Source organism: Lithobates pipiens, unplaced genomic scaffold (assembly GCF_037356315.1).
Source record: "Lithobates pipiens isolate NorthernLeopardFrog02 unplaced genomic scaffold, aLitPip1_a1.2 Scaffold_1, whole genome shotgun sequence".
Classification (NCBI taxonomy): Eukaryota; Metazoa; Chordata; class Amphibia; order Anura; family Ranidae; genus Lithobates; species Lithobates pipiens.
Genome location: NW_027507685.1, coordinates 151,834,599 through 151,860,187, shown reverse-complemented (window position 1 = coordinate 151,860,187; position 25,589 = coordinate 151,834,599). Strand labels below are relative to the sequence as shown.

General features: G+C 40.8%; 1 protein-coding gene across 3 annotated transcripts in view; it reads left to right on the top strand.

Moving 5' to 3' along the window:
• The window catches only part of PHYHD1 (phytanoyl-CoA dioxygenase domain containing 1), a 44,263-nt gene that overhangs the window by 7,289 nt on the left and 11,385 nt on the right, over positions 1-25,589 (top strand). The window contains exons 3-8 of one of the 3 annotated variants that reach the window (XM_077478590.1): positions 3,350-3,425; positions 6,939-6,986; positions 12,554-12,609; positions 12,693-12,755; positions 14,278-14,299; positions 19,287-19,415. In XM_077478590.1, coding sequence (XP_077334716.1) covers positions 3,350-3,425; positions 6,939-6,986; positions 12,554-12,609; positions 12,693-12,755; positions 14,278-14,299; positions 19,287-19,415 — 394 coding nt within the window. The other 2 variants (XM_077478583.1, XM_077478579.1) reach the window with 2 other exon arrangements.

Sequence of the window (25,589 nt, the reverse complement as noted above, 5' to 3'; positions counted from 1 at the left end):
GCTATAAGTTGCTGATCGCCACCATTACTAGTAAAAATAATTGAAAATCCCATCGTTTGTAGACTTTTGTGCAAACCAATTAATATACGCTTATTGTCATTTTTTTAACAAAAATATGTAGCAGAATACATATTGGCCTAAATTGATGAAGAAAGTAAAAGAATATAAAAAATATATATATAAAAATAATATATATATATATATATATATATATATATATATATATATATATATATTTTTTTTTTTTTATTATTATTATTGACGGTCGTTATTTGTTTCTAGCGCAAAAATAAAAAAAATGCAGAAGTGATAAAATACCACCAAAAGAAAGCTCTATTTGTGAGAAAAAAAGTACATACATTTTATTTGGGTACAGTGTCGCATGACTCTCAGTTAAAGTCGTATCGTAAAAAATAGCCTGGTCAGAAAGGAAGGGGGGGGGGGTAAACCTTCCAGAGGTCAAGTGGTTACAACGTTAACTCCAGCCAATACTTTGTTTTTTGGGCAGAAGGAAATAGTTAGAATTTCAGAATTTTACCTCTCCGTGAAACCTGTTGGGGGGACTTTTCCTTTCTATTCCAGTGACTACTGTAGACAAGAAGTGAGTGAAATTTCCCCATGAAAGGGGTCTGGCAGGATTCTGATTTCAGATGTGATAAGATTCGTTTTTGAAACAACCACACAGGAAGTCAGATTTTAAATTAGTAGGGATGGGGGGGCCATACCAGTGGGCAGAAAGGAAGGTATTGTAAAAACCCACCAGCAGTGATAACTTCTTTTATAGACATAGATAACTAGCTTAGCATATTAGCCAAGGATTGGATTAGTAGCTTGATTTATTTGCCTCCCCCTTTTTTATTTATTTATTTTGTACTGTTTTTTTGTGTGTTAATTTTTATGTTTGTGTATATGCAGTTAATATTTGTAGATATGTATATGCTAATTATGTTGTATAGATGATATATGTAAGGGAAAAAAAGAAAAATTACAGAACTTGCCTTGGACTGACCTTATATATGGTTTTAGAAATAAGGAAATCATGTATTAGTTTAATAAGGAAATAAGTATTAGATTTTCCAACAAAAAATTATTGGTCTGTAAATGATGAAATTCTATAATAAAGAAATGTAAGTGAAAAAAAAGATATTAAATTAGATTCTCTTAAAGTGGGACTTACATAATCCTGCAATTCTTTTTAAAAATGTTCTTGCTCCAGCTCAACTAACTGTGCCCCAGCCACTCTGGCCAGCTTGAGGAATGTTGGTGACCCCTGTGCCTGTAGGAACCTATGGAGTTTCCCTGGAGTCACTGGTATGTGCAATCGATCCATCCCAAGTCCTCCACCACCTCTGCTTCTTACTGATCCCATCCCTACCCACCCACCATCACTTCTACAACAGAGGTGATGGGGGGGGGATAGGGTAGGGATGAGATCAGTGGTGGTGGGGGATGGGATCAGTAAGAGATGGTGGTGGTGGAAGAGGATGGCACCACCACCGCTGACACACCCCACCCCCCCGAAGAACCACACTGCCTGCCACCACTCCCCCCCCAAGTACACCACCACCGCTACCACCCCCCCAAGTACACCACCACCACTGCCACCCCCCAAGTATGCCACTGCCACCCCCTCAAGTACCACCGCTGCCACCCCTTCAACATTTGGGTTCAAATAAATACCAAATGTTCTAAAATACTGTATATAGTGTTTTTATTCTTCAATCAGTTAATATAAACATCTTTGATATTAAAGATGTTATAGAACGTAATTGCATTATAGAATATTTTTAAAAAGTCAGTTACTTTGCTGAGTAACTAATTACTTTTCCAATGTAGTAATTGAGTTACTAACGCAATTACTTTTTGGGAGAAATAAATTGTAACTTAACTAATTACTTTTTTAAAGTAAGATGACCAACACTGGTGGCCACTTGGTATTCTGTGTCTATCACTGCTACGTGGTTTGTCACCTCTGTTTATGCATTTCATATACAGTGAATGTTATGCAATTTGAATACATTTATAAACTATGTTTACTTTGTATACTGACCCTTTTGTGCTCACCTCATTTAAAGTCCCATGGGCGTATTTCTTCTTTGTTGTATTTAATTTGTGGATGGAGGTGTGACACTGGCAACACCAGACCATTTTCTCTTTGTATATATCCTTACACACAGCCATTCCCAACACTGCGGACTAGAGCTGCACGATTAATCGTCAAGAATCACTATTGCAATTTTTTTTCCCCTGTTGCGATCTTGACAAAAATGTTTCACGATTCTTTCTATGCAAAGAATTCTCTCTGCTTTTCTGAAGCCACAGCCCTCAAAAGAAAGGAAGAAAAAAAACAAAAAAGGGGCAGTCTGCCAAGAATCAAAACATTCTTTAACAGTGGAACTTAATATAAACATTGTAACAATTTGTCAAAGGAATAGACTTCCTGTGTAAGTGAGGAAAGTTTAACCACTTAAACACTAAACCTTTTTCTGACATTTGTTGGTTTCAAGTTAAAATAATTTTTTTTTTTGCTAGAAAATTGCTTAGAACCCCCAAACAATATATATATATTTTTTAGTAGAGACCCTAAAGAAATGGTGGTTGTTGCAATATTTTATGTCACACTGTATTTGCGCAGGAAAAAAATACTTGGAAAAAAATACTTTACTGAAAAAAAAAAAAAAAAAACCCAGTAAAATTAGCCCAATTTTTTTTGTATAATGTGAAAGATTTTACGTTGCGAGAATCGTGCAAGAATCCTGATCTTTTCATTCTAAGCAAAAACATTGAGATTCTCATTTTGGCCAGAATCATGCAGCTCTACTGCGGACATTATCAGAGCGAGAGGAACAGAGAGCCAAAGCCATGCTGACTTAGGAGCCGTTGTCAACTGATATGGAGGATGAGGGGTGGCTTTGCCTTTGTGCCTCTCCATCTGCTTGTGTGCCGTGCTAGGAACAGCTGCACATAAGGTTTTAGCTCTATACAGCAGCATGCCCATACTGGAAAATCTGGTGGGACTCAATAGGTCCTGGGAGTTACAAGGGGTACCCACATTCCAGAAGTCAGTCAGTGGGGCTGGGGCAGAGTTAGTGGAGCAAGAGCCAAGAGGAATTTTTGAAAAGAATAGCAAGAGCGTGAAAGTCATACTATTCGCATCTAATTTAAAATGTTAAACAATTTGGCTTTAAAGTCACTTTAATAACATTCATGGATGACTAGGAAAATGGTTAGAAAAGAGGATGATGACCTCAGGTGTTGGGGGCAAAACTTTCCAAAGCATGTGACTTCCTGTGTTGGTTAAAATGGTGTATAATATCACTTTAAAGTATCTTTAATTGTATCCTTACAGGGGAGCGCTGATTATTTCCTTACCAGTGGAGACAAGATATGCTTCTTTTTTGAGAAAGGGGTGTTCAATGATAAAGGTAACATAAGTGTGTGATATTGATTTTTACATTGCACTAAGCAGGGGTGTCCCAGAGGACGGCTGTTTAGTTGAAACGCGTCGGGTGGACCCCCTTACAGACATCGCTACTTTCTGACAATGTTATTACGATTGAACCAAATGTGAGTGTAATTTTATTATTATTTTTTAATAAATTGGATGTTAAAACGGTATCACGCTATGCTAGTTTTCTACTTCCATGGTCTTTGATACCTGAGCCCCCTATTTTCGTGGGATGAGCACTATAGGAGGATCGCTACGGATGATTTCATGACCTGAAGACTTGCGGGAGATTACATACTAGATGTATGATTATCTGGTTTGCTAACCTACAGGCCCATATGACTCGAGAGGCGTAAGCCTTCCTCTGAGTCCACGTCATTTTGTAAGCCTCCTCTCCCCTTCTTTATCACGGTGGTGGTGGTATTATTCTACACATCAGAAGTTGAATTTCACCTTTTATCACGTCACCTCAAGTTTGGAATTGTGATTGATATTACACATTTCAAGGACTGTTAGACGTTCACTTGATGGACTGTATATTTTAAATTAATTTTATTTACCTTAACCTTTTATGTGCATGAGGTTCATGCACTCTTACACCTGGTAGTAAGATCTCTTGATATACAACAGAATTTACACATATTTTCTTTTTTTTGAAGTGTATGTAATTTTCTTTGCTTGAATTAGTGCCTTACTGGTTCATGTGGTTTGTTGCCACCTAAGCGCCACACTTTTATGTTTTAATTTTTGTATGTTACTGTGTAGTCTTCAGTAGTGTTGGCAGCTGGGTAGAACACATCTTTTCACAGCGCAGTATTTTTTTTTTTTACACCTTTAATCCACAACTTGTGGCAAGTGACATGGCAGGTGGCAAGTGGACAATCCACAATTTGTGACAAGTGAAGTGGCAAGTGGACAATCCACAACTTGTGGCAGGTGACGTGGCAAGTGACCTGGCAGGTGACGTGGCAAGTGGACAATCCACAACTTGTGGCAGGTGACGTGGCAAGTGGACAATCTACAACTTGTGGCAGGTGATGTGGCAAGTGACTTGGCAAGTGGACAATCCACAACTTGTGGCAGGTGACGTGGCAAGTGACCTGGCAGGTGATGTGGCAAGTGGACAATCCACAGCTTGTGGCAGGTGACATGGCAAATGACATGGCAGGTGGGAAGTGACGTGGCAGGTGGCAAGTGGACAATCCATAAATTGTGGCAGGTGACGTGGCAAGTGGACAATCAACAACATGTGGCAAGTGACGTGGCAAGTGGACAATCTACAACTTGTGGCAAGTGACGCGGCAAGTGAACAATCCACAACTTGTGGCAAGTGATGCGGCAAGTGAACAATCCACAACTTGTGGCAAGTGACGTGGCAAGTGGACAATCCACAACTTGTGGCAGGTGACGTGGCAAGTGGACAATCCACAACTTGTGGCAAGTGACATGACAGGTGGCAAGTGACGTGGCAAGTGGACAATCCACAACTTGTGGCAAGTGACGTGGCAGGTGGTGTGGCAAGTGGACAATCCACAACTTGTGGCAGGTGATGTGGCAAGTGACGTGGCAAGTGGACAATCCACAACTTGTGGCAAGTGACATGGCAGGTGGCAAATGACGTGGCAAGTGGACAATCCACAACTTGTGGCAAGTGACGTGGCAGGTGAAGTGGCAAGTGACATGGCAAGTGGACAATCCACAACATGTGGCAGGTGACATGGGAAGTGACGTAGCAAGTGACCTGGCAGATGACGTGGCAAGTTGACAATCCACAACTTGTGGCAGGTGACGTGGCAAGTTGACAATCCACAACTTGTGGCAGGTGACGTGGCAAGTTGACAATCCACAACTTGTGGCAAGTGACATGGCAAGTGGACAATCCACAACTTGGGGCAGGTGACGTGGCAAGTGGACAATCCACAAATTGTGGCAGGTGACGTGGCAAGTGGACAATCCACAACTTGTGGCAAGTGGACAATCCACAACTTGTGGCAAGTGACGTGGCAAGTGGACAATCCACAACTTGTGGCAGGTGACGTGGCAAGTGACCTGGCAGGTGACATGGCAAGTGGACAATCCACAACTTGTGGCAGGTGCCGTGGCAAGTGACCTGGCAGGTGAATGTGCAGGTGACGTGGAAAGTGGGTAATCCACAAATTGTGGCAGGTGATGTGGCAAGTCACGTGGCAAGTGGACAATCCACAACTTGTAGCAGGTGACGTGGCAAGTGACACGCTAAATACAAGTACACTGCTGCTCTCACAGTTGCTGCTACTCACTCTGGTCTCACAAAATTGCTGAAACAGTTAATACTGTTTTTTGAGCTTGGGGAGGGTCTAAGATGTTAGCTTAACTAAACGCTTCTAGGTGCAAACGCGGTAAAACGCCGCCAAATTGCGGTAAAAATCGCGGCAAAATGGGCGTTTCTAAACGCCGGTCCAGCAGAGTTTGCATGGGCGTCTCATGTGCATGAAGCCTGAAGTGAACATATTGCCAAGCTACCTGTATGGACTGTATGTAATTTAGCTTTAAAATAAAGCTGGCCAGTTGCAAAGTGCATCCACGCCACCTACAGAAGTCTGTTGATCCATCATAATTTTCAATTTCTTGATCCCTCTGTATCAATTTTATTTAATCACCCCCTCTTGTACTTGTGCATTTTTATTTTTGTATTGAAACAATCAAAATGTTTTAAAAAAAATTGTCCATTAAAAAAATAAATAAATAAATAAAAATAAAAGAAATAAAGCTGGCCATAGATCAGTGTTTTCCATTCAGTCACCTGGCTGAATGAAAAAAACAATGGATTCCTCCATCTAGACAAGGAAGGTGGATGGAGGAATCCCCCCTCCTAGCTAGGAGAGCAGCTGCAGCCTCTGATCAACAAAACGTTTCCAACATTCCCATTCGAACAATGACAGCCACACATAGATTCAAATTTCTCTGATCCCTGCTAAACCAGCCACATTTTGATTCACCAGTGGCCAGCTTTAGTCCTCATCCCTGTTGATTCAGAATCAGGGAATGTGTGAGGTAGCCTTTGTCTTTGTAGACATGGCTGTTGCTGCTCAGATCTCATATATGGTGGTCCCTTCAGCCTGTGAAAACTGTAGTAATGGGTGAGGAGTATCATAAAGAAAGGTCTTGAGAATGTCTGATCATTGCAAATCCTATTTATTCTGGTAATATGCAAATTAAACATAGATCATGTTTTTTGGAGTTTGGCCCCCGTCCGTTGAAAACTCACTCTCTTAACCTGGATGCATCCATCTATTCTAGTGCAGTAAATCTAAAGGAAATTGTACAGATATTGTACAATAAAACTGTAAAGTAAATGCCAAGTTTTAAGCCTACAGGAACTGGTTGAAATTCATACAGTTTATGGCCAGCTTTAGAATTTATAGAATCTGCTGAGCACTATAATAGCAATATTATATAATTACAGTAAATGTATATAAATCATTAACAATTGATTCTTTTTTTTTTACAGGTGAATTTCTTCTAGCTAAGGAAAAATCAGTGAATAAAGTAGGGCACGGTAAGAAAATGTATATTGTATGTTGCTGATAGGTGTATTTAGTATAGTAAAATACCTTGTTTACAGTACTGACTGTTTGATATTAGAAGGTGTTTATAGAAGAATAGGATGTCTGGTCTCTAAGTTGAGTAATTTAGGGTGTCTTTTCAGTGTCTACATTGGTTTATGAAATCCCTTATACCCAGTGGTGCCTGGGTTGATGGGGATCAAGTGTGGAATCTTTTTCCTTAATATTTTCATCTGTTCTATTCCAGCAGCAAAAATACCACCACTCCGCACATTTTCATCCAAGAAAGCACATATAGTTTGCCTCCAAGAGACTCATTTTGCGTCACAATCCACTCCCAAATTTTTCTGTAAAGACTACTCCCAAGTATACACAGCTTCGGCCTCCTCTAAAAAACGAGGCGTGCTTATAGCTTTCCATCGCAATACACCATTTTCACTAATGAAGGAAATCAAGGATCCAGAAGGTCGTTACTTGATTCTTAAAGGACACCTACTTGATACCGCTATCACCATTACATCATACTACGCTCCTAACAAAAATCCTATTTCTTTTATTTCTCATTTATTTCAAACTATAGAACACCATAAAATAGGTACTACAATTCTATGTGGAGATTCTAATCAGACCATATTCCCATTTTTGGATAAATCACCAATCCCACAGTCACATACAGCAGACAAACAACTCTTAACAAAACTAATTACAAAACATAACCTAGTAGATACTTGGAGAGAATTGAATCCAACCAAGAGACAATACACACATTACTCGTTCCCTCATCACTCATTCTCTAGGATAGACCATATATTTATGTCCATAGGGCTAATTTCAGAAATAATATCTACAAAAATTATTCCCATCCCATGGTCCGATCATAGTGCAGGCTACATTACTGTTGCCTCTATAATTCCAAAAAAAAAAGATCCAACATGGATATTAAGAGATTTCCTACTCAAAAATCCAGCTCATAAAAATAATATTGAAATTGCGCTCAAAGATTATATAAAATATAACTCCACACCTGACGTCTCTCCGACTACATTATGGGAAGCACACAAACCTGTTCTCCGTGGCATATGTCTACAGCAAGTAAACATATTCAACAGAGAGCAGAAAATCCTTTGTCAGACTTTAGAAACAAATTTCAATAAATGTCACACAGCATTCCAAAATAACCCTTCTTCTTTATCTAAAATAAATCTTGACAAAGCTAAATTGGAATTTGATCTATTCCTTACTGAAGCAGCGGATAAAACCATCAAGAGATCACAACACAATTTCTATATCAATGCGAATAAACCTCACACACTATTAGCCAGGGCATTAAAATCCTGCCAGAACCCAACGAAACCGATACGTCTGAAAATCTCTAGGGGGGTATACACAAATAATCCTTTAAAATATTACAAAAATTCAAAACACAATTAAAAAATGTATACTCTTCTAATAATGAGTTGGACCCTTCTAGAGCAAATGATTTTTTCTCTCATATATCTCTACCGACACTATCTAAAACACAAATGGAAATGATGGAGGAACCAGTGTCAATTATAGAGGTATCTGAAGTTATCAAAAGTCTGAAACTAAATAAAAGGCCAGGTCCTGATGGTTTTTCTGTGCTGTATTACAAAACGTTTGTAGACACCCTATCTCCAGTCTTGACAAACACTTTTAATTCCCTTTTGGAAGGTCATTCTTTTAGAAGAGAAACCCTAACTGCAATTATCTGTATGCTCCCTAAACCTCACACAGACGATTCAATATGGTCTAATTATCGCCCTATTTCGTTATTAAATTTGGACATAAAAATGTTTGCCAAAATTCTAGCTAACAGATTAAATACTATTATAGGCAATCTAATACATCGTGATCAAGTGGGCTTCATTCCATTACGTCAAGCAGGAGATAATATTAGACGTGCAACACTCCTGTCACATGCCGCAAAAAAAAAACGTATTCCCACTTGTTTTCTTTCTTTAGATATTATGAAAGCTTTTGACACAGTATCTTGGTCATATATGAACTATACCCTTTCCAAATGGGGATTCGGCCCTCATTTTTTACAATGGATCTCTAGTTTGTATCAAGATCCCAAAGCTTATATCAGATATGCAGGGTACAAATCGGACGAGTTTAATATACTGAGGGGGACTCGTCAAGGATGTCCACTTTCACCATTATTATTTGCTTTACTCATTGAACCTTTAGCACAAAGAATTAGGATGGAACCCACTATAACAGGTATTGAAATGGGTAGCTTTCATCATAAGCTCTGTTTATTCGCAGACAATATTCTCCTTTTTCTATCTTCTCCACATGTTTCGGCCCCAAATCTTATGGTTGTACTACAAGAATTCTCATTTATTTCGGGCCTTAAGGTCAATATTCAAAAATCTTCAGCATTAAACATTTCACTTGTCGAAAAAGATAAACAATCTTTACAAAATTCACTACCCTTTAAGTGGGTAGATCATAGCCTCCCATATCTGGGTGTGCAGTTTACTCCTAACCCCTCCGATTTATTTGCAGCTAATTACCCAGCTCTATTAAAAAATATTACAAGGTCGTTATCTAATTGGTCATCAATGCCGATATCATGGTTTGGGAAAATCAATATCATAAAAATGTCTGTTCTTCCGAAATTTTTATATTTATTCAGAACTCTCCCGATTCATATTCCTGCATATTTTCTTAGGCTGATTCAACAAAAAGTAACGAAATTTACTTGGGGGAAAATAAAACCCAGACTTCTCAAAAAAACACTTGTTCTCCCCAAAGCTTTGGGTGGTTTGGGATTCCCAGACTTTAACATATATTTAAGGCAGCTCAATTATCTCAATTAACAAAATATCACTCTTCTACAGAGATTCCTTTATGGGTCCTCATTGAAGCTGTAGACTGTGATCCTCTTCCTATAAACAATATATTATGGTTACAACCTGCGGATCGTAAGTCTATAAATAACCCCATTTCTAACCACTCTCTATCTATATGGGATAGGTATAGAAATTCAAATGGTCTGCAATCTCCACAAAATCCGCTATTATCTTTCCACAAGAATCCGACTTTTTACCCAGCCTGGAAATATCCCAAAACCTTTAAAGCTTGGTCTAAGGCTGGTATCACTTGTCTATATAATTTAACTTCAACTACATCAATAAAATCTTTTACAGATCTATGTGAATTATATAAGCTTCCACAATCAGAAATATTCAGATATCTCCAAATCAAAGATTTTTATACTCCTCTTCTCAATTTAAATGTAAACTTAAATAATATTTCTCAATTTGAAAGATTTTGTCTCAAGGAACCACATGCTAAAGGTTGTATTACATCATTGTATACACAATTGATATCTAATTCTAATACTGTTATACCTAAATATGTGGCCAAGTGGGAAAAAGATTTGGATTGTACGATCGATTCTAGGTCTTGGTCCAACATATGGTCTTTCACAAAATCTTCCTCTATAAATATATTGGCGTCTGAATCATCATATAAAGTTCTCACACGCTGGTATTTGGTTCCTGCGAGAATCGCCAAATTCTCAACAGACAACACTGGCCTCTGCTTTCGTGGCTGTCCAGAAAAAGGTACCTATATACATACCTGGTGGCATTGCTCAATTGTTCAATCATTTTGGAAAAAGATCTTTCTGATAATTACAAAATTTTTTGATCGTCCAATTTTTCCAGACCCAATTATAGCTCTCCTTAATTTAAAACCAGCCTTTCTGAATCAGAAACAATTCAAATTAGTTCTTACACTCCTGATAGCCGCAAAGCAGACTATAGCCAATGCGTGGAAAACAGATGTGGTGAATATTGCAGAAACCAAACGTAGAATGATTCAATCTTTCATCCATGCTAAAATGGACGCTATAGATAAAAACCAGATGACAAAGTTTGATATCATATGGAAACCCTGGATTAAATATTATACGTCAGATAATATTGACAACCGAGTTTTATTGTTATGGTGATTAAGATTTTTTATAGAATTACAACATTAGATGATATATAAAACCTCCTCCGGAGAATTATTCCCTCCCCTTCCCCTCCTATATACCTTTTATGTTCTTCCCCTACTATATAATAATTACTATAAACATACTTTAGAAGTTATGGTCAAAACTTTAAAATCATATATTTTCTTTTAGACATATTTATATTTTCTTGGGATTAAAATGTTTAAAACTCAGCTATAAGAATGTTTTCAAATTCTAAAATATATAAAGGCCATTTATTGTCATTCCCACGAGAATACCTTGAAATTCTTCTTTGCTTTGTATCATCCGTACTTCAATATGTCTACTTTTTATTTCTGGTATCACATAACTTGTCTTATATTCTGTACATGTAATTTATTTTAACATAAAATAAAAAATTTTGAACGAGAATATAAAAAAATAAAAATAAATACCACCACATTGTTTGCTAATGCTCTATTTCAGTGGTCTCCAAACTGTGGCCCTTTGCTGGCCTTTATCTGGCCCTTAGGGCACTACTGCTCCTACTTACACCAACAATGGGGGCATCATTCTTGCCACTGACACCAACAACAGAGCACTATTCCACTGATGCCAATGATGGGCATCATTCCACCTTCTGACACCAATGGGATGGGACATAATTTTTCCCACTTGTGCCAATGATGGGGCATTATTCCTCCCACTTGCACTAACGATGGGGTATTATTCCTCCCACTTGCACTAACGATGGGGCATTATTCCTCCCACTTGCACTAACGATGGGGTATTATTCCTCCCACTTGCACTAACGATGGGGCATTATTCCTCCCAGTTGCACTAACGATGGGGCATTATTCCTCCCAGTTGCACTAACGATGGGGCATTATTCATCCCAGTTGCACTAACGATGGGGCATTATTCCTCCCAGTTGCACTAACGATGGGGCATTATTCCTCCCAGTTGCACTAACGATGGGGCATTATTCCTCCCAGTTGCACTAATGATGGGGCATTATTCCTCCCACTTGCACTAACGATGGGGCATTATTCCTCCCACTTGCACTAACGATGGGGCACTATTCCTCCCACTTGCACTAATGATGGGGCACTATTGCTCCCACTTGCACTAATGACGGGGCACTATTTCTCCCACTGACACCAATGATGGGGCACTATTTCTCCCACTGACACCAATGACGGGGCACTATTTCTCCCACTGACACCAATGACGGGCATTATTCCACCCACTGACACCTATAATGCGGCAATATTCTTCCCACTTGCACCAATGATGGGACACTATTCCTGCCACTGACACCAATGAGGGGGCGCTATTGCTCCTGCTAACACCAATGAAGGGGCACTATTTCTCCCACTGACACCAATGATGGGGCATTATTCTTCCCACTAAAGATTTGACATTGTTTACGCCCACTGACACAGGACATTTTCTACTCTTATTGGCAACGGTCCCCCTAAAGTCTGAAGGACAGCAAACTGGCCATTTGTTTAGAAAGTTTTGAGACCTCTGCTCTATTTAATTGTTATTAAAAAGGTTTACTCCTTTAACTTTCTTCATTAATTTCAGCTCTACATGCTTATGTCCCAGTATTTAAGAGCATTACCAATTCCCCCAAAATACAGGTATGTGAGCATCCTTTCAGTATGGCCTTTATTTTCTTTAGAATTGTTCTCAGATAACATTTATTTATGTTTTCTCGATACAGGAGGTGGGACGGCGGTTGGGCCTAGTAAAGCCAGTCATAGTCCAGAGCATGTACATTTTTAAGGTAATCCTCAGGCACCTATATATTGTGATTCTATATCTACAAAATTTCCATAGGAAATCGCATAGGATTATCACTGGTATTATAGCACAAAATTGCAATTTCCAACTGCATAGGATTGCAATACATTCCAACTGCATAGGATTGCAGCATTATCGCATATGATTGCAATTTTTAATCACGTAGGATTATCACTGATATTATAGCATAAGATTGCATTTTTTTAACTCCATAGGATTGCAATACATGTACAGCATTTAATGCATAGGATTGCAACATTTCACAGTACTATATTTTGGAGTTTATATTAATGGTATTGAATGTGACAGTTATTTGATAGCATTTGGATATCGCAGCATTTATTGGTTTACAAGCATCACACTGTTGCTGTAGATTTGTTGGCTGCACATCCACAATGCAAATCTCCCATTCCACCACATTCCAAAGGTGCTCTATTGGATGAAATGTGGTGACTGTGGAGGCCATTGGAGTACAGTGACCTCATTGTCATGTTCAAGAAACCAGTGGTGAGATGATTGGAGCTTTGTGACATGGTGCATTATCCTGCTGGAAGGAGCCATCAGAAGATGGGTACACTGTAGTCAAAAAGGGATGGACATGGTCAGCAACAATACTCAGGTAGGCCGTGCTCTTTAAACAATGCTCAATTGGTACTAAGGGGCCCAAAATGTGCCAAGAAAATATCCCCCACACCATTACACCACCACCAGCCTGAACCATTTATACAAGGCAGGATGGATCCATGCTTTCATGTTGGTTACTCCAAATTCGGACCCTACCATTTGAATGTTGCAGCTGAAATCGAGATTTATCAGACCAGGCAACATTTTTCCAATCTTTTATTGTGCAATTTTGGGGAGGAGGTGCGAATTGTAGCCTCAGTTTCCTGTTCTTAGCTGTCAGGACAGGCACCCGGTGTGGTCTTCTGCTGCTGTAGCCCATCTGCTTTAAGGTTTGATGTGTTGTATATTTAGAGATGGAATACCTTAGTTGTAACGAGTGCTTATTTGAGTTACTGTGGCCTTTCTATCATTTCATTTCATTTCAGTCTGCCCATTCTCGCCTCTGACATCAACAAGGCATTTTTGTCCACACAACTGCCGCTCCCTGGATATTTTATTTTTCTTGGGCAATTCTCTGTAAACCCTAGATATGGTTGTGCATGCAAATCCAAGTAGATCAGCAATATTCAGACAGCCCGTCTGGCACCAACAACCATGCTATGTTCAAAGTCACTTAAATCCCCTTTGTTTCCCATTCCGATGCTGGGTTTGAACTTAAGCAAGTCATCTTCACCATGTCTAGATGCCTAAATGCATTGAGTTGCTGCCATGTGATTGGCTGATTAGCAGTTTGTGTTACCAAACAATTGAACAGGTCTACCTAAAAAAGTGGCCGGTATATATATTATTCCAGAGAACTACTGTTGTATATATACTGTATGTGAAAAGTTATGATGACATACAATGTTGTAACAACCTTCAATTTTCATTTATTATTGCAGCAACCTAACATTGGAGGAGAAGGTAAGGCATCTAGATAACATACCTCTATATATGCAGTATAGGGTATTTAGGTGTGCTAGTAATTCCTTAACCTCAGTTTATGATCCTACAATGCCTGAAATTAGAGATGTAAATAGGAAATTCAGCAAATGTTTTATCACCGTCCTCCTATACTGGGACAGGTAGAGAAGGATCTCACTTCTTTTTTTTTTTCAATGTTTTTTATTTTTTTTAATTTTTTTTCAAGTTTTCACAATTTCCATAGTAAATAAAAGTACAAAGTGAATAAACAGTTTCATGGTGATATTTGCAGCATCACACATTATAACACATGTAAACTTTCTATAAGATTGTACTGACATTTGCCACCTGAGATACCATTTTTATTATTGCTGGCACAGTGGTGTAGTGGTTAGTACTCTCACCTAGCACTAAGAAGGGTTGCTGGTTCGAATCCCAACCATGACACTACCTGCCTGGAGTTTGCATGTTCTCCCTGTGCCTGCGTGGGTTTCCTCCGGGTACTCCGGTTTCCTCCCACACTCCAAAGACATACTGGTAGGCTAAATGGCTTCTGTCCAAAATTGGCCCTAGTACCCTGTTTCCCCTAAAATAAGACCTAGCGTGATTGTCGGTGTTGGCTGCAATATAAGCCCTACCACCCAAATAAGCCCTACCACCCAAATAAGCCCTACTCTGTTTCCTCAAAAATAAGCCCTACCCTGAAAAGAAGACCTACAAGGACTTTAACTAGGGCTTATTTGGGGGGTAGGGCTTTCATTGCAGCTATCACCGACAATCACACTAGGTCTTATTTTAGGGGAAACAGGGTATATGAATGGGGACCTTGGACTGTGAGCTCCTTGAGGGTAGGGACCGATGTGAGTGTACAATGTACAGGGATAGGGACAATTGTAGACACTCACTCAGGTTGAACTGGATGGACTGGTGTCTTTATTCAACCTTACTAACTATGTAGCTATGCTACGTTAGTACTTTTTGTTTGGGGTCTATGCCAAGACCAGGTTAATGTTTTTAGATCTCTGCAATATGACCCTCATTATTTTGTCAGAGTTTAGTTAGAGATGAAGAGAAGAGATGGTTGAACATAAAGAAAGACAGGTTGAGAAAGAAGTAAAGAGTTAGAGATTTAGAAAGTGACCCTGCCCCCGATTCTTGCCCCCCACCGGCCATTCTATTCAAGAATGGCTCTGGGGTCCCCCGTTAAGTACTGGATCCAGGGACTCCAGATCTTTTTGATTTGTTGCATTTTATCATTTAAGTTTGCAGTCATTTGTTCATTAAGCATCTCACTTTTTTTAGCCAGCAGTTGGACTTTAAAGGAAGACTCCATGCTGGCTTACAAGTGTTGCGGGACCTGCAAACACTACAGTAACAGATTGGTCAGAATGAAAATGCTTGACTCCTCCAAAAAAAATAAAAAATGTATATATATATATATATATATATATATATATATATATTTTTTTTTTTTTCCTTAGTATGGTTTGTAAATATGTATGCCCATGGGGCTTATGTATTTCCATATTACTTATGTGGGATCTGTTTCCTACTTGGCAGTGCTGTAAAGTGCCTTTTCTTTAAAGGCTAAGCCCACCTTCTAAAAAATAATAGAAGCACATATTTTGATAGGAACAAAATGCAGGGGTGCAGTGCCAGGCTCCTGCAGACTCTTCCTTGGGCTCCATGTCTATACAGAGGTACAGGCTTTTAGTTGGGTTGCTGGAGGCAGTGTCAATGGACTATCAGTGTTGGGATCACCACACTTGTATTCTATTGAGAACTACAAGTCTGTCTTCTGTGGTTGCAGACAAGACCTGTAATTCATTCATTCGCAGATCTCTATGAATCAATGACACAGCTGTGAGGGTGGAGCCACGCACAGCTGCACAAAATTAAAAAATGACAGCTTTTGCAGAGGAGAAGAACTCCCATACCCTGTCATGGGGGGCTTTTAGGGAGTGGGGTGAGAGTTCACTTGGCAGTGTTACATGTTACACCCTAAGTATGAGTGTAATATGTTGTGAATGGTAGAGTTAGCCTTTGGACCTCATGCACATGGGGCATCTGTTAACGGCCCTCTGAACTCCAGAACAGAAAAGTGCTGCTTAAAAAGTGCTAAAAGGCACATATTTTACATGCGTTTAGATTTGTTTAGTGTTTGAGCATTAATGCATTCTATTGGCCAGAATATTATTTATTATACCTCTAGCATTTACACACATTCCCAGATAGCAAGCAATTGATCGGCAAGTTTGAAAATGACTAAGCCATAGCTAGGCTTGCCAGGCTTCACAAGTTTGTTGCACAATTGCAACAGGTCCACATTGCATGACTTCAGATCAACTTCGAAAACATTCTGCAAGTCTGCTGCAAGTTCTGGTTCAGTTATATTGTGTAATAGTCATCCCACCACAAGGGGCACTGTGGCCTGCAGAGCTGTTGCTGTAGACTTACCACTGCAACGTTGCTCTTGCTAGAGACTTGGCACACAAATTTGCTACAAAGTGGAAACGTGTGTACAACTAGAGCTTGTGCTTCAAGTGCTCTGCAAGTGTACAACTTGCCAGTGAAAATGTTCAGCAAGTTAACAAGACTTACAATTCAACACTGCCACAAATTTGTGGCAAGTTATCATTACTATCTGGGATTTAGGCATATTCTGCATTTTTTTTTTCACTTTTGCTCTTCAGCTGTTGAGTGTGCCTTTAGTGGGTTTCTTTTCAGCCTGTAGGCTCACCTCTTTTATATGGCTACATGTGCATGTACACATGGGGGGGGGGGGGGGGTGTATTTACTAAAATTGGTGCACATCGAATTTGGTGCAGCTGTGTATAGTTACCAATCAGCTTCCAATTTCAGCTTGTTAAATTAAGCTTAAAGTGATTGTAAAGGCGGAAGGTTTTTGACCTTAATGCATTTTAAGCATTAAGATAAAAAAAAAAAACTTCTGTGTGCAGCAGCCCCGCTAATACTCGCCTGAGCCCGATCTTCCTCCAGCGATGTCCACGAGTGCTTCAGCCGTACGTTTGTCTGAGGCACAAAAGCTGCACCGTTGGCTTCCACTTCTGTCAATCGAAGTCAGTTAGCCAATGAGAAGAGAGAGAGGGGGCAGGGCCGAACCACTGCTCCATGTCTGAATGGACACAGGGAGCTGCGGCTCGGGTGCCTCCATAGCAAGCAGCTTTCTGTGGGGACACTTGACAGGAGGGAGGGGGCCAAAAGAGCCAGCGAGGGACCAGAGAAAAGGAGGATCGGGCTGCTCTGTGCAAATCCACTGCACAGAGCAGATAAGTATAACATGTTTGTTATTTTTAAAGAAAAAAAAAGGAGACTTTACAATCACTTTAAGTGGTTACTATGCACAGCTGCAGCAGATTCCGTTTCAGTAAATCCCCTAATAGTCTTACACAGAGGTGCTTTTATGCTCTGTGTGCATGGGGGCTAAATGTTCTTTTCTATCAGCTATACTCAGATCCAGTGCTACAAATACTAGGTGGTCTATCCTGTAATCTTAGCAGCAAAGATGTGTTTTTAATCCACAACCATTCCTCTTTTACAAATAACTGTTTAAAACAAATCAAATCCTAAAAACAAAAATTCTCTATATTGCAGCTTTTCAGTCCTTAATATTGTGGCTGCAGTTTCCTTTTTTCCGTTTTTATTTATATTTTCCACTTAATGATCTTGCGATTTCCATTCATTCTGTCCTAAGGTGACAATGCTCACTCATTGCATTGTATCTATGGAGGGGGTGCTCTTCTGGTTTGGATATAAACACCTCCTTCTCTCCATCTCCAATACATGATGGGCGGGGGGATTAGTAGTAGAGAAGTTAGCTTGAAAGAAAGGTAACATTGTTGGAGATATCAGTTCAACTCGCAGGAATATACCAGAACACTGAATTTCTAGCAATATCAACAGGTAACTGCTGAAAACATTATTAGCTTAACAAAAAAGAAAACCAATGTAGCCATTACATCTACGAACTGGAATATATTAGAAGAACCGAACTCTGGAAGCTGTGCCCAGGAGAAAGGTCGGTAAAAGGCAACCAACTAGTCACCGCTATTGCCGGTTGTCTTCATAAAACTGATCTATTCCTATTACAGACTTACGATGCCTTGTACTGCACTGTGTCTCTGTGTGGAGATAGATATCTTGATAGAAGCAGGGCTTTGCTTCCTTATTCAGAGCTTTCAGCAAAGAGGACAGTGATCAGCACAGTAGTGATCAGTGGTGGCTGGTGCTAAACTTTTTGGGGCGGCGGTAAACAAACCCCCCCCGCCCCCCGTCCACACTCGCTACTCCACGGTCCCTCCGCACTCACCCCTCCATGGCACAGTCCCCCTGCACTCACCCCTCCGTGGCTTCCTCGGCTTCTCCTCCCAGCCAACCCGATCTGCCTCCTGTCCTGACTGGCCAGGAGGAGAAGCCAGAAAACAATAGCCAATATTGATTTGCTATTGTCACAATTGGTCGATCCTGACCTTTTTCAAGCCACTTAGAGCCTCAGGCTCTAATCATGTGCTTGGAAGAAAGAAAAAAAAATCATACAAACATGAGTCCAGTGCCCCACATGCAAATTAGGGGGTGGCGCCCCTGCCCAGCCACTCCTGGTAGTGATAGCACCAAATCTCACTCCAGATCTCCTTGGGCTAGCACTCAGAGTCAGCAGTGCCTTAGAACTGACACTGCAGATATAAAGATATGAGGTTGTATACACAGGAGTGCATGGGCAAACACACACACATACATATATTGGGAGGATTTCAAGACAAAAAGTCATTTTTCATGGTACTGTATAGGAACAATTAACTTTTCTTGTTCTCTATAACATACTTCACTTTTTGGTTTTACCAGATTTTTGTTCTTGTGTTTAGATGTTCTTCTCAGAGCCAACCTTGATAAAGAACTCCACAGTAAATGATTTTATTTTGTCAGCTCTGCTTGTTTGTTGTTTAAACCCACTTAATTTTTGCACCAGTCACACCTCACCAGGATGCCACCTTCCTGCACACGGAGCCCCTTGGTCGGATCATAGGATTCTGGATTGCTGTTGAAGATGCAACTGAACATAACGGCTGCTTGTGGTTCATCCCAGGTTCCCATAAGGGTAAGGCAAAATGGAATAGTACATTTCCTCATTGATTGTTTACAATATTACATCAACACAGTGCTCAAATTCCACAATTTTAGGATTATTTTAACTAGCAGCAGTATGGCTAAACCCACCACAATGCGATGCCTACTCTCCGCCTGTTTTAAACACATTTTTGCCAAACAAACAAGCTGTAAATGTGTGCATTCCTTTTTTTGTTTGCATGGGTCGTTTGCCACCCACTACTCATGATATGGTGGATAGCTTTTGCCATGTGTGTGAAGCAAAAGATTGCGACCGCGCCATGAGATCACATTTGCTGCAATTGAAGTTAAGAGGGGGAGGGGTGCTAAAAACACATCTCAACCTTGAGTTTTTATTGCTCCCCCCAACCGCCTAGTTTAAACCTAAAGAACAAATTACTGGCTTGTATATTCTGCCTAAAAACTGAATTTACACAGACTTGATTAAAGCTTAAAGTGACACTAACGCTTTGTTTTGTTTTTTTGTTTTTATAAATAACAAACATATCATACTTACCTTCACTGTGCAGCTCATTTTGCACAGAGTGGCCCCGAACATCCTCTTTTGGGGTCCCTCGGCGGCTCCTCACTGCATTAGATAACCCCCTGAGAGAAGCGTCCATAGAAGCGGAATGTATGACTCGGCCCGCCCCCTGGGTCATTGGATTTGATTGACAGCAGTGGGAGCCAATGGATGCGCTGCTATCAATCAATCCAATCAGGACCCGAGAAGCAGACTTTTGCTGGTGTGCTCATCCCTGGGATGAGATAGTGGGGGTACAGGTAAGTAAAACGGGGCTCGGGGGAGCTGCAGCATTACAGGAAGTTTTTCACCTCAATACATAGAATGCATTGAGGTGAAAACCCTCAAAGGCTTACAACCCCTTTAACTCTAGGCAGATGGTAATGATACAAAGTAATGTGGATCTGTAATCAATAAACATATTTTGAATGTAGGCAGTGTAAGTAGCTGAAGGTGCACAAAGGGACAAAAAAGTTAATGTGCTGACGAGGAACATTCTGATAGGAGGAGAAAGCAGAGTGACAGAAAAATTAGATCATCGCTGATCTGCTTTCACTGTTCAGCTGCAGGCTGGGCCCAGGATGAACTTAGCCAGCATCTTTCAACCCATGTCCTCTGAACTATCACACTGAGGACATCTTGTGGTGAAAAAGAAGTACTGCGTCGGAAAGCTCTGCATTAAAATTAAACATTGCAACAAAAGCTGGTTTATCTGTAAATTGGTTATTATTTTTAACTTTTTTTTTTTGTTTGGAGTTCTGCTTTAAATGGTCACAATAGATTCAGTACAATGAAAGTAAACCTATTTCCTGAGCATGTAGGTAAAGTTGTACCTTCTTCATTAACTGTTTAAAACAGGTTCTTTCTTATCTCAAAACATGCAGCTTAAACAGACAAAACAGTGCTGTCCCCTATATGCAAATTTTGACTTTATGTCAAAAGTCAGGCTCTAAACCCCTATCGCTCCAACCTTTTCTCTGGCTCCTGACTTATGTTGAGAGCAGTGACACATCACTATCACAGGAAGAGAAGAATTGTCTTTGTCATGCCTGCTTTGGTTGGCAGCCTGACTCCCATTCCTCTATGCTCTGCAAGAGGCAAGATTGCAACTCCCACAGGAGGAATAATTGGGTAGAAGATTGAAGCAGAGTTTTCGTTAGATTACTATACTTTGGTGAGCTGCTTATAAGCTGACTAATTTATATTTGGAAGCAGCTTCTATAAATAGTGACATTAGGAAGGGTTGCGTTGTAAAACTTCCTGCTGCCAGATTTAGTATTGTAAGTCAGGCCAGTAAAAACAAATGTAAAACTACAATTTGTTAATGATCTTGTTTCTTTATGCTTGTACAAGCGGGATCACATTCTGCCTTGTCAAAAAAAATAAAAAATTCTCTCATATTCTGTATAATATAATTATGTTTGTATGATTGTAATCGCCATCTAGTGGCCATATTGTGTTTTTTTTTCCTGAATTAGGTATTTAAAGCAAAAGTCCCACAAAAAATTTATTTTTAAAAGTCAGCAGCTACTGACTTTTAAAATAAGGAGACTTACCTGTCCAGGGTGCCAACGATGTTGGCACCCAAGGCCGAACTGTCCCTCGGTCCTCGGATGCTGCTGACGCCATCTTCGGTAAGGGAATCAGGAAATGAAGCCTTGCGGCTTCACTTCCCAGTTCCCTACTGTGCAAGTGTGAGTCACGCTGCGCAATCTGAATGGCCCCTGCTGTCTCTGGGACCCATGTTTGTCCTCACAGACAGCGAGGTGGGACAGAAAGAGGCGTAGACTCCCACGGGAGTCTATGCCTAGAGGTGGGTGCAAATACCTGTCTTAGACAGGTATCTGCACCACCCTCCCCCCTGAAAGGTGCCAAATGTGACACCGGAGGGGGGGAGGTTTCCGAAAACCCGAGGTTCATTTTTGTGTGAACCTCCGCTTTAAAGAGGAAGTAAACCCTGATGGGTTTACTTCCTCTTTGATTCCCTGCAAAGGTTAAGCATAATGGACTACTATGCATCGCATAGTAGTCCATTATGTGTCACTTACCTGACACAGGAGCCAGCAAAGTCACCGCTGTCCCCTTGTGTACGGAGCCTCCATCTTCTTGGTGGGTCTCACTGCTCCGGCGCTGTCATTCGATGGAGCTGCGATGACGTCACTCCCGCTCATGCGCACGGGAGCTGCTACTCGCGGCATATCGCTGTTATCAGCGGCGCGCTCAGTGTCTGCGTAGGTTTAGGAGATATTTCTTGGACCTACAGGTAAGCCTTAATCTAGGCTTATCTGTAGGTCAAAGTGGTTTGTAAGGGTTTACAACCACTTTGAGAACAAAGTAAAGCATTATGGCCACTAGACGGTGTTTATGATTATAGGAGATGAGTGGCACAGTGGTGTAGTCGGTAGTACTCTCGCTTAGCAGTAAAAAGGGTTGCTGGTTCGTATCCCAACCACACTACCTGCCTGGAGTTTGCATGTTCTCCTTGTGCCTGCGTGGGTTTCCTCCCACACGCTAAAGACACGCTAGTAGGGTAATTGTCTTCTGTCTAAATGGGCCCTAGTATTTGATTGTGAGTTAGGGACCTTAGATTGTAAGCTCCTTGAGGGTAGGGACTGATGTAAATGTACAATGTATATGTAAAGCGCTGCGTAATTTGACAGCGCTATAGAAGTACCATAAATAATAATAATAATAAGAGATAAGTATATTACATAAAATATGACAAGTTTTGTTGGAGCTTTGCTTTGAAGTAACAGCTCTGCCCACAGTAATGAGTAAATATTCATAATATGATAATATGAAACTCACTGCTTGTAGCAAACTCTGCTGAGATACCTGCCACAAGCCTGGTGGGCAGTGTCCGTAAATCATATTTTCTGTTAGCACATAATGTGCATTCTACCATGCATATGAAAAATAATAAACCTGATCCAGCATGAAAAGGATGAAAGACTCAGTATTCCCTGCAGGCAGTAGTTTGTACAGGACACTGCCAGTAAAACATCCCATTTACTAAGCAAAGCAGTCATCATAGCACACTTCAACTCTCTATAACAAGTGTCACTGTGTGCTGCTGACGTCCGTATCTGGCCCTAACAACCTGGCGCGTGATGCCCTAATGTCAGGTGCGAGGTCACGCTATGCAGCACAAGGCAAAGGAGGAACAAAGTACTATGCAATGCCGATCGCACGGCATCTCATAGTAAAATTAAATAGGCAAAGCCAGAAAAATTATTTGCGAGCAGCATTGCCTCAAGGGGCAGCTGCTATGGGCCCAACGACCGGGCTCATGGCAGCTTCCCCTTTTGCCCCGTGTTAGTCTGAACTGTGGGCACTGGTTAACTATATAATTTATAAACAACTTTGTTTGTTTGTCAACATGGTAGGCCTAATTCTCAACATTAAAACCTAAACCACACAGACAATTTATTTTTAATTCCTTGTCATGTACATGGCTGATGAAGTGTATCTAACCCAAAATCAAAAATGTAATATATTGCAGCCAATCAGTTCTTGTGTGGTGGCTGCATTCATTTTTTCCCCTTTATTTTTGCTTATGATCGCACCATTAACACACATCCTGTCCTAGGGTGACCATGCTCACTCTTTGTATTTTATCTATGGAGAAGAAGCATTGTTCCCCTAGGGCTACTCTACACTGCATTTCTGGCAGAAAAAAAAAATTGCCACCACGTCTAAGGACTGGTAGGCTGCAAAATATTATATTTGTAAATCTGTACTCCAGGCAACCCAGATAGAAAGCATTTGAGCTGCAAGTTTGAATATGATTTTCTAAGCTATTGCTGGACTTGCCTGGCTTCACAAGTTTGTTGCACAAGTGCAGCAAGTCTGCATTGCATGACTCCAGACCAACTTTCTGTGCAAACATTCTGCAAGTCTGCTGCAAGTTCTGCTTCAGTTATGTTGTGCAATAGTCATATCACCACAGGGGGTCACTGTGACTTGCAGAGATCTTGCTGTAGACTCACTACTGCAACTTGTCTCAGCAATTTAATAGACTTACTATTTAAACCGCCACAAATTTGTGGCAAGTTATCCTTGCTATCTGGGAAACACTAAAAGTGCAGATGGAGCACATCCCAGATATCAAGGATAACTTGCTACAAATTTGTGGCGGTTTGAATTGTAAGTCTGTTAAGTTGCTGCACATTTTCATTGGCAAGTTGTACACTTGCAGAGCACCTGAAGCACAAGTTTTTGTTGACACTTTAACAATTTGCTGCAAATTTGCGTGGCAAGTCTCTAGCAAGAGACAAGTTGCACTGGTGAGTCTACAGCATGAAGATTCAGCCACAGTGCCCCTTGTGGTGGGATGACTATTGCATGACACAACTGAACCAGAACTTGCAGCAGACTTGCAGAATGTTTGCAAAGAAAGTTGATCTGGAGTCATGCAATGCGACTTGCTGCGATTGTGCAACAAACTTGTGAAGCCTAGCAAGCCATTTTCAAACTTGCAGTACAATTATTATTATTATTATTCAGGATTTATATAGCGCCAACAGTTTGCGCAGCGCTTTACAATATGAGGGCAGACAGTACACTTACAATACGAATCGATACAGGAGGGATCAGAGGGCCCTGCTCGTTAGAGCTTACAATCTAGAAGGGAGGGTCAAGTTGAAACAAAAGGTTTTAACTGTGGGGGGATGAGCTGATGGAGAAAATGAAGATACAGTTAGGTGGGGGTAGGGTAGGCTTCTCTGAAGAGAAGTGTTTTCAGGGATCGTCTAAAAGCTAATAAAGTAGGAGATAAGCGGACAGATTGGGGTAGGGCATTCCATAGGATTGGGGAGGCTTTGGAAAAGTCCTGGAGGCGAGTATGGGAGGAGGTGATGAGGGAGCTAGAGAGCAGGAGGTCTTGAGAGGAACGAAGAGGACGAGTAGGTTGGTATTTAGAGACTAAGCCAGTGATGTAGCTGGGGGCAGAGTTGTGGATGGCTTTGTATGTAATTGTTAGTATTTTGAATTTAATTCTTTGGCTGAGCGGGAGCCAGTGGAGGGATTGACAGAGAGGGGTAGCAGACACCGAGCGATTGGTAAGGTGGATGAGTCTGGCAGCGGCATTCATAATGGATTGAAGAGGTGCTAGACTATGTAGAGGTAAGCCAGTGAGGAGGGAGTTGCAGTAGTCAAGGCGAGAGATGACCAGCGAGTGAATTAAGAGCTTTGTTGTCTCATTGGTTAGAAAGGGGCGTATTTTGGAGATGTTGCGGAGGTTGAGGCGGCAAGATTTGGACAGTGATTGGATGTGTTGCTTGAAGGAGAGTTCAGAGTCCAAGACTACACCTAGAATCTTGGCATGAGGGGATGGGCTTATGGTTGTGCCATCAATTTTGACAGTGAGATCAGGGGAAGGGGCATATGGGGGAGGAAAAATTATAAGTTCGGTTTTGGATAGATTGATTTTGAGGAAGTGGTGTGACATCCAGACTGATATTTCTGATAGTAAATTAGTGATACGTGAGGAGACAGAGGGAGTGAGCTGAGGGGTAGAGAGATAGATTTGGGTGTCGTCAGCATAGAGGTGGTATTGGAAGCCATGGGAGGCTATCAGTTGACCCAGAGAGGAGGTATAGATTGAAAATAGGAGTGGTCCAAGGACAGAACCTTGGGGGACCC